This window comes from Nasonia vitripennis, chromosome 4 (genome assembly GCF_009193385.2).
Source record: "Nasonia vitripennis strain AsymCx chromosome 4, Nvit_psr_1.1, whole genome shotgun sequence".
NCBI lineage: Eukaryota > Metazoa > Arthropoda > Insecta > Hymenoptera > Pteromalidae > Nasonia > Nasonia vitripennis.
In genome coordinates this window covers 10,817,276-10,832,078 of record NC_045760.1, presented here as the reverse complement: position 1 = coordinate 10,832,078, position 14,803 = coordinate 10,817,276, and the positions used below count along the sequence as shown (strand labels likewise).

Here is a 14,803-nt window from a genome sequence, read left to right as displayed (position 1 = left end):
ATGTATGCATTCTGAAAGGTTCATGACCAGTAAAATTAATTTTCTTTTTTAGATAGAGATCAGTAAAATTGTGCAGTTATTATAAAAAGTATTGCCAAAGTATCTGCCACAGCAGATTTCATTTACCTCTACTCTGTGTGGCTGTTTACCTGTGAAGCCAGAGGCGCATTACCAGTTTGCGCGTCTGGCTGTTCAGGTAAACAGTGTCACAGGGTTAAGTTAAATAAAATCTGCTACGGTAGATAGTTTTGTAATAGGTTTTATAATAACTGTAAAATTTTAGAGATCTCAATCTAAAAAAGAAAATTAATTTCACTAGTCAAGAACCTTTCAGAATGCATACATTGACATGCTTTTTCAATTCTTTTTCGATTTAAATTAAAATTAATAATAAGAAATTAAATGATGCTATTATTTTTTACTGTTTTTTGAATTATTGAATCATGCAATAACTTTGTCTTTTACTTTATAAATTCTTTTCTTATATTGTTAGCCTTTCTTATAATCATAAACTGAATAAACTTTATATTTTTTAGGTGTATTAACAAAATCATCGCACGGACGGAGGTTCATCAGAAGGTTGGAGAGCTTCGGTGCCTTTTAAGGGTTCAAGGGATGAGCCTCACAGGGAAGGGCGCGGTCGGGGCCCTTTCCAACCACCCCCCAAAAAAAAAAAATTAATATAATTTCTTTGATTTATTTCAGGATTTCCTTTTGCAATCCAACCGCAGCCCACTTTCGTACTAGTTAATCTATACATCAGGTAAATGTTTATTGAATATATTAATTATATATTATAATAACAATTTTAATATTATATTTATTCATTATTTGTTTTACAGGTTTGCTGTTTACTACTTCAATAACCTGATGTCCATTGGCAAATAATTTTATACTTGTTGTATTTAAAAAAAATGTTTTAATGTTCTAATAAAATTAAAAAATAAATAAATTTGTAGATTTTTTAATTTGCGCGCCTTTATTTGTAGATTTGTAGGTTAGGAACGCTCGCCGAATGCGCATCCGCGCTGTCAAAATGACCGCAATATGCCTGCAATATGACGGCGTGCACGCCGGCATTTTGCGCGGCGTACAGCGCCGCGATCCGCGCGCTCGGCAATTTGACCGCAACTTGACGTCAAAAAGCCGGGGTAGTTTGCCCGCTCGTGCGCGGCGTGCGCGACGTCATGTTGCCTTCAAATTGCTTGCATTTTGCCTTGCGATGTTTTCTGGGATATATATATATATATATATATATATATATATATATATATATATATATATATATATATATATATATATATATATATATATATAATAGAATCATTTTGTAAAACGTATACCACAAACTATAGCAAAATCATGATCATAATAAAGACAGCTGTTTAGATATATGCGTGGACATACTTGCCGGAACAGTGCGATTCTCGCTTTAGGAACTTGTAAAGGCTGCAATAGGTTTTGACAAGTATTTAAGTACAACACAAAATTGTGAGTCAGCAATAGCAGTTTACTTAAAATTGCAAAACTTTTATTTAGAAATGAATTGAATCATAGGAAAGCTACATTACAGTTGATAAAAGTTCAAGTTAACCAAATGACTTCGAAATAACTTTATTAAATTATAAGTGTATTATTACTTAGTCTTCAATGGTTTGTAAAGAAGACAAAATGACTGAGAGATCTCGATTGGAAATTAACATCAGAAGACTGCTGGGGCAGTGTGAATTGTTAGCAAAAGAAGATCTCACCAGAGATTGGAAATTAGAAGCGGTAAATATCTCACAATGCTTAATGTCAATTTTTCGAGGATGATTAAAAATTGAAATCTTTCTTTTTTTCATTACAGTACATTGATTCTGTACAAGATATGATAGAAAAACTTCAAACCTCACCAGCGTAAAGTATTATTTTTTTTTACTATGTTATAGTAGGCGACAAAAATGTATTAACAGATTTAGTTCTATATTCAGAAAGCCATGCAGAGATGTTATGGTCAAATACATAAGGAGAGTAGAATTTTTAAAAGGTGTTCTGAATACTAAAAAACTGGAGAACCCTGTAGAAAGAGCAGTTGCTGCTCAAATGTTGCCTACAAACATGCCAAATGAATCAACCGATGGACCCAGTATAGCAACTCAAATACAGCAGAAAACTACAGCAAAATATGGAAAAGAAATACGTAATGAATTATTCCAAACCAGTATAGGTACATTCAAATACCTCTTGATTAAAGTAATAAACCATGGAAAAATGTTAATTTATTATCTTTAAAATACTGACTGATTATCAGGCACAGACGAAGGAATGAGACATAGACTTCTGAATACTAATGGTCAAAGTGAAGACTTGGATGGCCTGTTGAAATATAATCGCAATGCACAGGAAAAAATAGCTGAAAATATGATTCTAATGACTAGAGGTTTGAAAGAAAATGCTCTAGTGGCAAGTGAAATAATTAAAAAAGATGTAGTCTCCTTGGAAAAGTCTGATAAAATGACTGACCATAATACAACCAAATTGAAGGCAGAATCTTTAAAACTAGATGAGCATAATAAATCTCCCTGGAGGTGCTGGCTATGGATGATAGTTGCATTTGTAATAGTTGTATTCTTAAGTAAGTGTTATTAGAATATATATTGAAAAAATCCATAACTTAAATTTCCTACATACTAATAACCAATTTTTTATTTTATCTTGCAGATATGGTACTTTTTATAAAGGTGGCAAAAAAGAGAGTTTAATAGGATTCCCAAAAAATATTTTTGTACAAAGATATATTTAATTATGTTAATAAAATATTGCTCTTTCTATTTCAAATTTATCCAATGATTTGACAATAGTTTTAGTATACGTCACTGGCATGACACATACTGTACTATGTGAATGATACTGTTATGATTATTAAACGGTCTACAATGGCTGCCACAGTAAATACACCAGGACGTCCTGCACCTCCAAAACCAGTTTCAAAACCTGGTAAATTTTGTATAAATTTTTTTATTATGACTTTAATAGCATAGCTGATGTTAATATGCATGTAAATAAAATTTTATTTTAAATACCTATGAATATTGTTTTAACATTAATTGTTCATCTACTAAACCTTGTTCTACTTTCCGTTATAAAATTGTTAAATGATAAAGTCTGACAATTTCAATTATTGTTATAATTTGTATTCTAAAACACATTGCATCAGGATATACAAACATATAATAGTATGATTCATAGTATATTTTGGTCACATGTTTATCTAATTCGCACATGAACTTTGCATTTTTGCATGAGTCACTGATGAGGTTTACATAAAGTAGTTAAGAGAATGATTAAAAGACATGCTTATTAATTGATTTTTAATAAAATAAAATTCTAATTTGCTTATGCGATAATTTTCGCTTCAAGGAAAGGTAAAAGTAGTGAGAGCGCTGTACAAGTACACAGCGCAGCATGTGAGTACAAAGCAAAATTGGTGTTATCTTTAAACATGATAAAATTATGATTTTAAAAGAATTTTTTTTGCAACAGAGTGATGAATTATCCTTTGAAGAAGGTGATCTTCTCTATGTTTATGACAGTGGACAGTCCAGTGTCAGTAATCGATTACAAGCTCGATGTGGCAATAAAAAAGGATGGATACCTGCTAACTATGGTATCTTCTTTGAATAAATGTCTTAAATGTGCCCCAATATTTTACCATAGACTCACAGAAAAATTTAACTGTATGCTATTTCTAGTGGAAGAACAAGTGGAAGAAATAGTTCTACCACTGCATGAAGCTGCAAGGAGAGGAAATATATCCTTTCTACGAGAAGGTTTGAGCAGTGGAGTATCTGGAACTGGATTAGATTCAGCAGGCAACACACCTTTATACTGGGCTGCACGTGCTGGACATGAAGACTGTGTTAAATTACTACTAGAAATACCAAATCCTGCTGTGAATGCTCAGGTATAGTTAATAATTTGATCAAAATATATATTTTTGAACTAATTTTTTAATGGAACTATGTATTCTGTAACAGAACAAAATGGGTGATACTCCTCTACATGTAGCTGCAAGTCATGGACACTTGAGCATTGTTAATCTTTTGTTAGAGGCTGGTAGTGACACTACTTTAAGAAATAATAGTGGCTCAACTGCTGAAGAATTAGCTTGTGATTCAGTTATAAAAAACGCAATCCAAATGAGCCAGCAACAGTACAATGCAACAACTGTGTATGACTACAATGAAGAAGACTACAATGATGAAAGCGACTGAAATTCATTCCACAAGTTGTTATTTATAAATTTATACTTGTTTCCTGGTATTTTATAAATAGAGTATTTATTTATTATTAAAATTAAGTAAATATATTTTACATGATGCATTACATTGCATTTATAACTTTTTACTGCTAAACCACCTATTGAAATCAAGCCTTAACAATAATTGTGCCAAATGCTCTCCACTGGGCTGAGAACGGACTCTGTTTAATGTTTTTGTTAGCCAACTCATTAAACCGTCCAATACATCGTTTAACGACTTCAATTCTATTTTTTCAGTTTCAAGCAAATTTTCTATTTCCCAAACAGAAGCATTCCTAATGAAATCGTCACAAAGACGTAATAATAGTCTTATTAATTTGCTCACCTAAAATTGTCAAAGTATTAATTTATTATGCTATGACAAAAAAAAAAAAAAAAAAAAAAAATTATAACATTCTAAACGTACCGGACTTCTCTTATCTTGTCTTTCTCCACTTATTAAAAATGTTCGAGACATAATGTTTGCCAAAAATATCACATGAGCTTTTTGCACATCTTCGAAATTTCGTGTATTTTTCAGAGTGTTTTCCATTATTGCATACTGACTTTCTATAACATCAACCTGAAGGTAATACTGCAAGTTGTCAACAATGAAAATAAGATTATTGCGAAGTTGTATTACATCAATATCTCTGAAAAAACAAACAAATTGTACTTAAATATATGTATGTGCAGAATTATACGGCTAAAATATGTATTTATATTACTTATTGAATAAACTATTTTTCAAACTAAACCACTTGTACAATCAATAGGTAATAAATTCGAAAGATTTGTTATTTGTAACTACTCACATGTTTTTAGAATTCATATGGTCTCTCCAGAGATTCCATAAATTAATTTGAGTTTTCTTCACTCGCAGTAAAAATCTGAATAATGTATTGTAATTTCCAAGAGTTTTTGGATTAAACAGCAAGTGAAGTGGCCATGTTACTTTGTATTTTAAAATAATAAGACCCCAGCCCTTTTTATCTAGAAGCAAAAATTGTATAAAGTAGTAAATATAGTAACTCGTCGTTAAAAAAGGCACATTAAAGTTTAAAGAATATACCTATAGGATCTTCTCTCTCTTTTTCTGAAAATTCGGTACTGCCAGCAGTACTCTGTTCTTTTATTTCTGCAGTAGCTTCATCTTTGCTGGGCGAAAGAACAGGAACAGCAAAATTGAAACTTTCCAAGGCAGTTTCATCCGTGGATTGAGTTTTTCTTATTGCCATTTGAAAGGCTAAATTTATATCCCGCGACGTATGACTAGTTGGAGTTTTGTCAAGAATATGCGATGCTAGTCTAATGAATTCGAGAAACATGTCGCCACGTCCCATTAAATAAAAATCTTTAATGAGCTTTAGACGATTGACGAGCTGTGCCTCTTCAACCGCGACGTGCCACAGATGCTGCGTTACGCACCGTTTCAGTTCGTCTACGGTTCGTTCGAACTCAATGAGTGCAAACGTTGGCTTGGCCTGCAAACTTCTCAGTTTTTTAAAATACTCGTACTCTTTTTCACCCCATATCAAATTTTCCGCATTTTTTGTCATCATTTTCAAATCTTTTCTCTGGCGTGGATCATTACCAAACATAATTATCGTTTGACCAATGGTCAATATTTTACAGGCTAGCGAATATCTAATGTAGTAAGGCAGCACTTCCATGTTAATATCATAATCCCACATTTCGTTGGAAAATTCTTTTCCATCTTTTTCTACATCAGCATCAACTTTGTCTTTATCAACATCCTTATCTTTCTCTTCACTCATGATCATATCATTTGTTTTATCAGTTTTTTGTATAAAAAATTCTTTGTGCACATCTTCTAAATGTCCATACACAAGCCAACTAGTTAAGTGCTTATAAAAGATAACATGCACACAATGGGTCATTCTGGAATAGAAAAATTAATAAGTATACATGCAATATTTACATTCAACTTTAAATTGCTGTAGCTAGATTCATACTTTTCTAGTGCTTGTTTCACTTGAGGGATGCCAGTATGAACATAATGATGTAGGCATTGTAATATTTTGCAACCATGCAAATTTTGTGTTTCGATCTGCGAAAGAAATGAAGTTAAGTAGACGAATTGTAAGAGTTGAAAATACTTATATAAATGCAACTTTACTTCTCTAATTATTCCATTGAGAACTGAGAACAGAGATATGTAATTTTGTACCCTACAGAGAATCATAGATACTGGAGTGTAACCATCATTTAAAACTATTCTTTCCATATCGACAATATCCTCCCTAAACGGCTCTAATGCTTTATCCATTCCATCGCACAGTGCTGCCAGATACAGTCCCTTACTTACTGAATGTGTGTCTACAAATTTAAATGATTGATTAGTTTTTAATTTTTTTCATGATTTCAATAATTAATTTTGAATTATTGCATATTGAGTTAAAGTATATCAAAAGCAAATTATTAACTCCTACAAGTTTTTTGATAAATATATTTACCATCTATAGTGCTATTTTTTTTTATAAATTTTTTTATGGTGTTATACTCTTTTACAATTTCCAATATCTTGTTAATGAGAACTCTTTCTCCAGGATGAAGATAGTTATCCAGTCGCAAGGGCTAAAATATGAAAATCATAACTCTCAATAAAACAAATTTGATAATTTAAAATAACTATATTGAAAATTTCATTGATTTTACGTCTGTTTCAATAATTTCAGCAACGCTGGTTGAGCAGCCCCACAGAGACAGCAAGATTTCGTGCAACATTTTCTAATGGTTCAATTTGCAACTATATCTTCATTTCATTTAGAATAAACTAAATTTTCTTCACATAACATTGTATACAAACAATGGGAGATGCTTTGTATTTATGAGCAGTTGGGCGCAATGTTGTTCATGCGCAAATTTTTGAGGCTATATTTATTATTTTTTAGGCGCGGATGAAATGATATAAGTATAGTATGAGAGATGGCGCTCAGGTCGTCAAATGATTTCTACACCAATCACAGATCAGCAATTGAGATCGCGCTAAAACTTACTGGGATCGCAAAAGTTTAAAAAATTTTTTATTTTTGTTCAGTATAACGCGAACTATTTTAATGACAAGATCATTTTCATTCTAAAGTATAGAATATAGTAAAATATATAATGTAACTCGTTATTACGATTAAAAGGCAAATAAAACAATGTTGTACAAATGGCACAGCCGTTGTTTTTTATTATGAAATTTATAAATTCTTCTAAACTTACAAAACAATAAATATATAATACAAGTCCTACCTAAAGTAGGTTTATAACATTTTGTTCGTAATTTTCGTCATTATTACATTTAATTTAACACACATAATTAACTTATAAATGCATTCTCTTACAAAAATCACATACTTTAATGAATTTATAAAGTCTATCGTTTTATCGAACTTTGTGGCGGCCTGTTCAAGGTCGGGTTGTTCAATTTGCTTTTCATTTTAGCCTCACGCTTCATTATCGCTTCTTGTCGCTTCCTTTCTATTTCGGCTGGTGTGGACTGTGACCGCCCACTACTATTTACACTAGATCTTTGACTTACGTTATCATATGTATTAGGGTTCCCAAGAGATGAGCTAGATTGTATCCTTCGTACACTTTTGCTTTCTCCTGCTGATCCAGTAGTACAGTGAGTCGATTTTGAATTCTGATATATTGAAGTCATACTCTGCCCTTTATATTGATCAGCAGAAATCCCAAGATTGGAAGTACTATTGTTAACAAAATTTGTTACTGAATTTCTCTGTTGAAAATTTGAGTCTGAGTAGCTTTTAGATTTAAATAATCTTGCGTCATTATTAGTAGTTAGACTCGTTTGCATTTGTGAGTAGAAGCCTGAACTATTAGTGTTTCGCACAGCATAGCTTTCTTTATTCAAATATCCAAAGTTGGCCTTTGTATTTATGACTTTGGTTTGTACTGAAGCACTTGAAGCTTGAGTGTCACTGATGCAGTTATAGGTTGCCAAAGCAGTATTCTTTGTTTGTACAAAGATTGAAGGTTTTGACTGAAGAGTATTATTTTGACTTGTTGCTGTTTTTGAACTTGTAACAGTGCTACTTATTGTTGATACTGATTTGGCACTTGGCTTGTTAATTAACTTATTCGTACTGCTACCAATCTGGATATCTGAATTAACATTTTTAGAAAAATCTCTGTCATCGATTTCACCAAAAAAATCATCGAAAGAGTCATCAGGAATTTCCAGAGAAGCTGAGTCTACCTTACTTACAGATGAACTCTTACTAGAAGTATCACTAACAAATTTATCAGTATTATTCAATGGTTGAATATTTTCCTTGGCTAAATTACTAAACATTTTTTCTAAACTTGAATTTGGAGATGGTTTCACGGATATTTTTTCTTTTGATACATTAGCATTCGGTTGGTTTTTTGTTTCAGTTACAGGTTGATTCTTCTGATTACCAAATTCCTTTGCTTCTACTTCCTGACTACACATAATCATTATGTCTTCTATTGAGTCATCTAGTAAGACATCATAATTTTTCGCAGCCATACTGATTTCACCTTGTTGAGGTGATGAAATTTGAAGCTTTATATCAGAATCATCTGATGGCTGTGTATCCATTTCAACTACTAACTGACTCTCTACGGGTCTATCCTCAGTCTTTGGTTGAGTCTCAAATTTTTCTCCTTTTTTATCTTTCATTTCTTTTGCTTTCATTTCCATCGCCTTTAATTCTTTCACAAAACCTGCCATGCTCTCTTGTTGCTCTTCTTGAATAAGTTTTTTTTTCAGCGGTTTGTAGAGTAAAGGTGAATTGGAGTTCCTCTTTTTGGCAAGTAAAACACCTCTCTTTGGAGTTTTGGTTATCTCCATTGGATTTGGGACATTGACCTCTTCTTCATCTTTATTTATTGGTCTTTGATAATCCCAGCCTACCTCACTGGGTGGATGTTGCGTAAGAGGTTCAATGGGACTTTCATTATAGTGTATCTCTGGAAATTCTGAGGTATCTGCTTTTTTTTGAATCGGTGTGCTATGACCTGAGTAGGTTTTCGTTTGGCTTGAGTTTGGAGTTGCTAATTTGCTTTTTTTTACTTCGTCGGATGACGATGTGCCATTTTCTGCAAATCAAAACATGCCTGATGACTCGAAGAACATATCATCAAATGACAAAGAGATGCTAGTTGGTGCAAACTAATTATATATACAAACTACCAACTTATCTCTAATGAATGATTTGCAAAGTAAATTTCATTTTAAAGATATTGAATGAAAATTTCATTTTTTCTGAACAAAATGGGTAAACAGAAAGTGTGAAATTTCGTAAGTATTCAAATGTAAACACTAGAGTGAGACAGCGTTATACAAAAGTGAGCGCCAATTGTAAGATTTGTAAACAAAAATATTGGCCATACAAAAACTGTGCCGAACACAACGTTGCTAAAAAAAATACGTTAAACCAAAATTTACCTTCGTCTTCGAAAAGTACTGGAGAGTTTTTGGGTTCCTTCTGTTTTTTTTCTTTCCATTTTCTGTTCATATTCAGACGTTTTTCGTGAGAATTTTTCAGTTTGTGAGGTTATAACCATGGAAAAGCCATGAAGGAGCGGATCTCTATATAATGGCAATTGTACAGGCGCTAAGGTCGAAAAAACCCGAAACTGGCGGGCAGCATATGTAATATATTTTTACAGATGTGCTAACATCTGTAAATAAAGATAAATTTGTATCTTCTTAATGCAAGTATGACTTATAATTAACAATATGCAAAGGTAATCGGGAATAACCCATACTGATTTATACTTGTAAAAGTGAAAAGCTGCCTTTTGAACAACAGAATCGCGTTTGTGCATGCGTTTGAAAAAAACCGTTACGCTCGATCGGTAAGTATGTCTTCTTCTTCTTCTTTTTGTTATTGGCTGTGGATCGCTGTCCAAGAGCGGACGCGACTCCGATGTGCCACCTTGCATGTTTGACTGATGGTAATGTAGATTTGGATTGTCTTGCATAAACTTGGTTTGAATTTAAATTCAAGTTAGAGTTCAAATTTGTAGATTGCAGCGTTTCAAGTATTCAGTAATTATTCTTGCTGGTTTTTCATTTGGATTTTTTAGCAGTGATGTTGTATCTTTTGGTGTATTCTTCTTCTTTTTTGAGTGGTAGTGGTTGAGTTTGTTGATAAGTGAGTATCTTTGATTTGAAAATCTGGGACAATCCCATAGTATATGGTCAATGTTTTCAGATTCATAGCCACATTCACATGTTGGAGATTGAATTATGTTTTTCCTAAATAGACTTGCCGACAGATTGTAATGATTTGGTCTTATACGGTTGATGGTGGTTATATGTTCTCTTGGTAGGTTTATCTTTGTGAACCATGGTTTTGCTTCGTTGTCTTTGTAATAGTGATCGAAATAGTGTGTGCCTTTATAGGTTCCTTGATCTGTTATGAGCTGTTGAGTGTTTAAGATGAGTTTTTGTTTAATCTTATCACCAAAGTCTGAGAAAGGTAGAAGGTAGATAGTGTTAGTTCCATCTTTTATAGCATTTTTTGCAAGTGAATCTACTGTTTCATTATACTTTATGTTGATATGTGCTGGAATCCAAATTAAAGTGACTTTTATATTTTCTTGTGAACATTTGTTTAGCAAGGTTTTAATGTCAAGTATTATATGAGAAGTGTTCCTAGATTTATTTGGCGTATAATCTTTCAGTGCACTCAAGATACTCAGTGAATAAGTAAAGATGTAAGCTCTTTTGAAATTGGAGTTTATGATGTTGTTTAACGACAGAAAAATTGCTAAACCTTCAGCTGTAAAGATTGATGCTTCTGTATGTATTTTGAACTGGTAGGCTTGATTATTTGATGCCATAAACATTGCCAGTCCTGTGTATTCTTGATTTTTCATTTTCGATGCATCAGTGAAGATTGTGTACTGAGTGGTTATCTTTAAATTCTTGGGGTGGATTAGCTGATTTTTTTATGTGTAGTCCAGAAGTTACGTTAATATCTGGTTGTTCCACTATTGCTTCATATGTGTAATCATAGGGAATTGGATGAAGATGTCTTTGAATTTTGTTTTGGACTAAAGATTTTATTTCATTATATGATCTAATTATAGGAAAATTATTTTTAATATTAAGTCTGTCATTGTTAGCTATTGTAATACTAAGATTTTCTATTTTTTGTTTTAGCGGTGTATCATGAGCTATTAGTTTCAGAATAAAGTTGTCTGAAAGGTATCGTATACGGTCATTGAAGTATGGTATTTTCGATTCTAAGTGCATAACATTGATGGGTGTGGATCTTCTGTAGCCTAAAGCCAATCGAATTGCTTGATTTTGGATTTTTTGAATTTTACTTCTTCGATTTGAGTTCTTTATGTGAGTTAAAAATAGTCCATATTCTAGAGAGCTTCTAATTAGTGAAAGATAAATCTGCTTCAATACTTTAGGGTGACCTCCCCACTATGTACCACGTAGGAATTTGAGAATATTAAGTTGTTTCGTGGATTTGGCTATAATATGTTCGGCATGTTCATTCCAGGAAAGAGTATTATCTAATATCATACCCAGATATTTTACTGATTTAGATTCTTTTATTACAGCATCATTGAATTCGATCGAGTGGTTTCCATTTGTCTGCATGTTAGTGTTTGAGAAGATAATGAATTTTGTTTTTTGAGGTGATATTTGGAGTTTAAGGTTTTCAAAATATGCATTGAATGTTACTAGGGCTTGCTGAAGTTTCTCGATAGCTGTGGGTATATCTTGGTGAATACAGTAGATAAGGTTGTCGTCAGCATACTGTACTAAAAATATGTCGTTTGGCAAGATTTTTTTGAGTAAGCTTACGTATAAATTATATAAAATGGGACTCAATACACTTCCTTGAGGAACTCCATTTTTTTTTATATGGTCCTTGTAGTTTGTTTCCTATTTTGAAGAATAGTTGTTTATTTGAAATAAGCTTGTATATAAAGGATCTTGTTTTATATGGTATTCCTAGGTCTTTTAGTATTTTGTCCAAAATTTTTGGACATACATTATCAAAGGCTGATTTGATGTCGATTAGTACGCAGAGTGTATAAAGATTTTTGTGCGTAGCTAGGTGGATGTCTGTGAGGATATATGCTAATGCATGATGGCAGGATTTAGCTTTCCTAAATCCATTTTGCGTGTCAGGAATCAAATCATTTTTTTTCTACGAAAAAGTGTATGCGTGTGTTGATCATTTTTTCAGTTAATTTTAATAAACATGAGGCCAATGAGATGGGTCTGAATTTTTCTTGCTGTCTTTTGGTAGTAGTATTATTAGGAATTTATTCCAGCTGATTGGACTATTACAGTTTGTATAGTAGAAATGTATTAGTTTTAGTAATAGCTCTTTGAAACAGTCCGGAGTATTTTTGATCATTTCATAATCAACTTTATCAAGTCCTGGAGAAGATTGTTTCTTAACTTCCTTTATAGCTAGGTTTAACTCAATTGGAGAAAATGGTGCATCTAGTTCTTGATATGGATTGTTATTGTTAGGTTCTATACTGTATTGGTCGTCATCTGTATTGTTAGATTGTGCTGGTGAGGTAAATTCTTCTATGAATTGATTTATATTTTCCAGTATTTCTATGTCATTTGGGGCGTATTCTGGTTTAATGTTAGTTATGTTTTTATAGCTTTGTATGAAGTTCCATATAGTTTTGGAGTCTGTATCAAGCGTAAAGATTTCATTAACATGTTCCCTAAAACTATCTTTTTTATTTTGTTTAATTTTTTTCTTGTAGATTTTTCAATTTGTTTAAGGTCATCTAGATTTTCTTGTGTAGGGTTTTTTAATAATTTGAAGCTTGCAAGTCTTCTTTCTCTTGCTAACTCTGTACACACCTGGTTCCACCATGGGGCTTTGATTGGACGTTTGTTGAAAGTTTTTACCAGGCTCGGATGATATTGTGATATAAGCTCTGTTGGAGAGGTGTTAAAAATATCACCTGAGAAAAGTGCTTGGTTTTCATAGGTCTTCTTGCTATTGTTTTTAGTGTTTAGTTGTATAATAGATGTAGTGCATAAGTTGATGAGAAAGTTATATTGTTCATCTATGGTCATGTTTTCTATTGTTTGGTGATTTTTTTCGAAGTAGTTTTTAAGGAGTGTAGAGAATAGTTTCCAATTGACATTTTTGTGACTTATTTTGTGAGTAGAGTTGAAAGGAATCGTCTCTATTTCCAAAGAGATGGTGCATAATATTGGATAATGATCACTATACATGTTGTCTTCTTGAATCTTCCAAGTTGTTTTGTGCAGTAAATTTGTGGATATTAACGTTAAGTCTAAAGGAGATGAGATTATCTTCTGAACAACAGAGTTGTTGGGTAGAGTTATTGTTTTACTAGTGTAATATGTATGTGTACCATCATTGAGAATATGTAAGTTGTTGTCTAATAATGATTCTACTAGGAACTCTCCTGAGTTGCATATTTTGCTCGAGCCCCATGAAAAATGGTGAGCGTTGAAATCTCCACCTATGTAGATATTTTTATAGTTTTTAATGCTATTAAATAAGCTGTTCCATTCGTTTATGGATGTTTGTTTTGCAGGGTTACGGTATACGGACGCAATTAAGAGAGAGTTTTCTTCATTGGTATCATTGTTGTGCTGTATTAAAGGGATTGATATAGCTATTGTCTCCATTGTTTTCTCACTGTAGTATATGTTTTCTATTATTTTAAATGGGATATTATTTCTAATGATTATGGCGACTCCACCAGATGGGTAGCTATTTTTCCTATCTTTTCTTATTATACTGTAGTTGGGAATTTTCGGGTTAGATAATTCGTCTAACCAAGTTTCTTGCAATGCAATGATATCATATTCTTCTATTGAGTTTCTAAAAATTGGTAGTTTGCTCTTGAGACTATGACAATTCCATTGAAGAATTTTTATCTCTTTTAGATCAATATTGACTCAGATATTATATTATAGACTGTTGTTCTCAATATAAGTATTCTGGCTATTCTGATAGCTATTTTCTTGTAATATGTTTAAAATATTTTCGTAGAAATTTGGGTCATTATTGAGGTAATTGACTATATCATTTTGAGTTAAGCTTATTTTTTTATCTAGGAGGAATCCTTTTTCATTTAGCGTGAGAAGAGGAGATGCTAGTGTTGAAAGATTTGGAGTTGTGGTTAGATAGTTGTTATTGTTTGGGGAGTTTCCTTGATTTTGTTTGGTAGCAGTATAGTTTAGTTTGTAATCTCCATTTGGGGAGATTAAAATATTTTTGTGTTGATATGTGAGTTGGTTGTTTTCTTTGTTAATTACATTATTGTGAAGCTTTTTTGGCGAGTTATTAGTAAGAGGTCTAGAATTAACTGGTCTGGATGTTTTAAGTGTATCTGTGAATAGTCTTCTTCTTGGAGTGTTATAAATTTGACTTGCATAGTCGAGTTCATCTGGAGTTGTGGCGATGCTAAGCTCTGGGAATTCTGAGAATCTTATTCTTTTCTTGTTTAATATTAGTTCATTGTAGTTTTGTTTAGCCTCCT

At 32.4% G+C, this 14,803-nt stretch overlaps 3 protein-coding genes across 8 annotated transcripts; 1 reads left to right on the top strand and 2 right to left on the bottom strand.

The window, feature by feature from the left end:
* The first annotated feature begins 1,344 nt into the window (after positions 1–1,344).
* Ostf1 (osteoclast stimulating factor 1) lies at positions 1,345–4,375 on the top strand. Of its 4 annotated transcripts, XR_004344811.1 has the most exons (9): positions 1,345–1,491; positions 1,558–1,773; positions 1,850–1,899; positions 1,974–2,209; positions 2,294–2,617; positions 2,704–2,979; positions 3,403–3,449; positions 3,526–3,649; positions 3,735–3,946. XR_004344811.1 is itself a non-coding variant. In NM_001161547.1 (5 exons), exons 1-5 carry the CDS (start codon positions 2,919–2,921, stop codon positions 4,254–4,256), a joined length of 681 nt encoding a protein of 226 aa, NP_001155019.1. In that variant the 5' UTR covers positions 2,900–2,918; the 3' UTR covers positions 4,257–4,375. The 4 variants fall into 4 exon arrangements, 1 of the variants encoding a protein (NP_001155019.1); XR_004344810.1 differs by having other exon boundaries at positions 1,345–1,773; XR_004344812.1 differs by lacking the exon at positions 3,403–3,449 and having other exon boundaries at positions 1,392–1,773.
* On the bottom strand, positions 4,301–7,205 carry LOC100116071 (gamma-tubulin complex component 4). Its single transcript, XM_001600578.6, has 8 exons — positions 6,962–7,205; positions 6,760–6,880; positions 6,423–6,622; positions 6,259–6,353; positions 5,355–6,184; positions 5,098–5,275; positions 4,710–4,935; positions 4,301–4,628 (listed from the first exon to the last, which is right to left on the bottom strand). The coding sequence occupies exons 1-8, from the start codon at positions 7,028–7,030 to the stop codon at positions 4,377–4,379; spliced, it is 1,971 nt and encodes a 656-aa protein (XP_001600628.1). The 5' UTR covers positions 7,031–7,205; the 3' UTR covers positions 4,301–4,376.
* A 247-nt stretch (positions 7,206–7,452) lies between these two features.
* LOC100680074 lies at positions 7,453–10,384 on the bottom strand. Of its 3 annotated transcripts, none has more exons than XM_008210455.3 (3): positions 10,062–10,384; positions 9,729–9,964; positions 7,453–9,379 (listed from the first exon to the last, which is right to left on the bottom strand). In XM_008210455.3, the coding sequence occupies exons 2-3, from the start codon at positions 9,796–9,798 to the stop codon at positions 7,668–7,670; spliced, it is 1,782 nt and encodes a 593-aa protein (XP_008208677.1). In that variant the 5' UTR covers positions 9,799–9,964; positions 10,062–10,384; the 3' UTR covers positions 7,453–7,667. The 3 variants fall into 3 exon arrangements, with proteins under 3 accessions (XP_008208677.1, XP_008208676.1, XP_003426941.1); XM_008210454.3 differs by having other exon boundaries at positions 10,052–10,105; XM_003426893.4 differs by having other exon boundaries at positions 9,729–10,098.
* Positions 10,385–14,803: the final 4,419 nt, after the last annotated feature.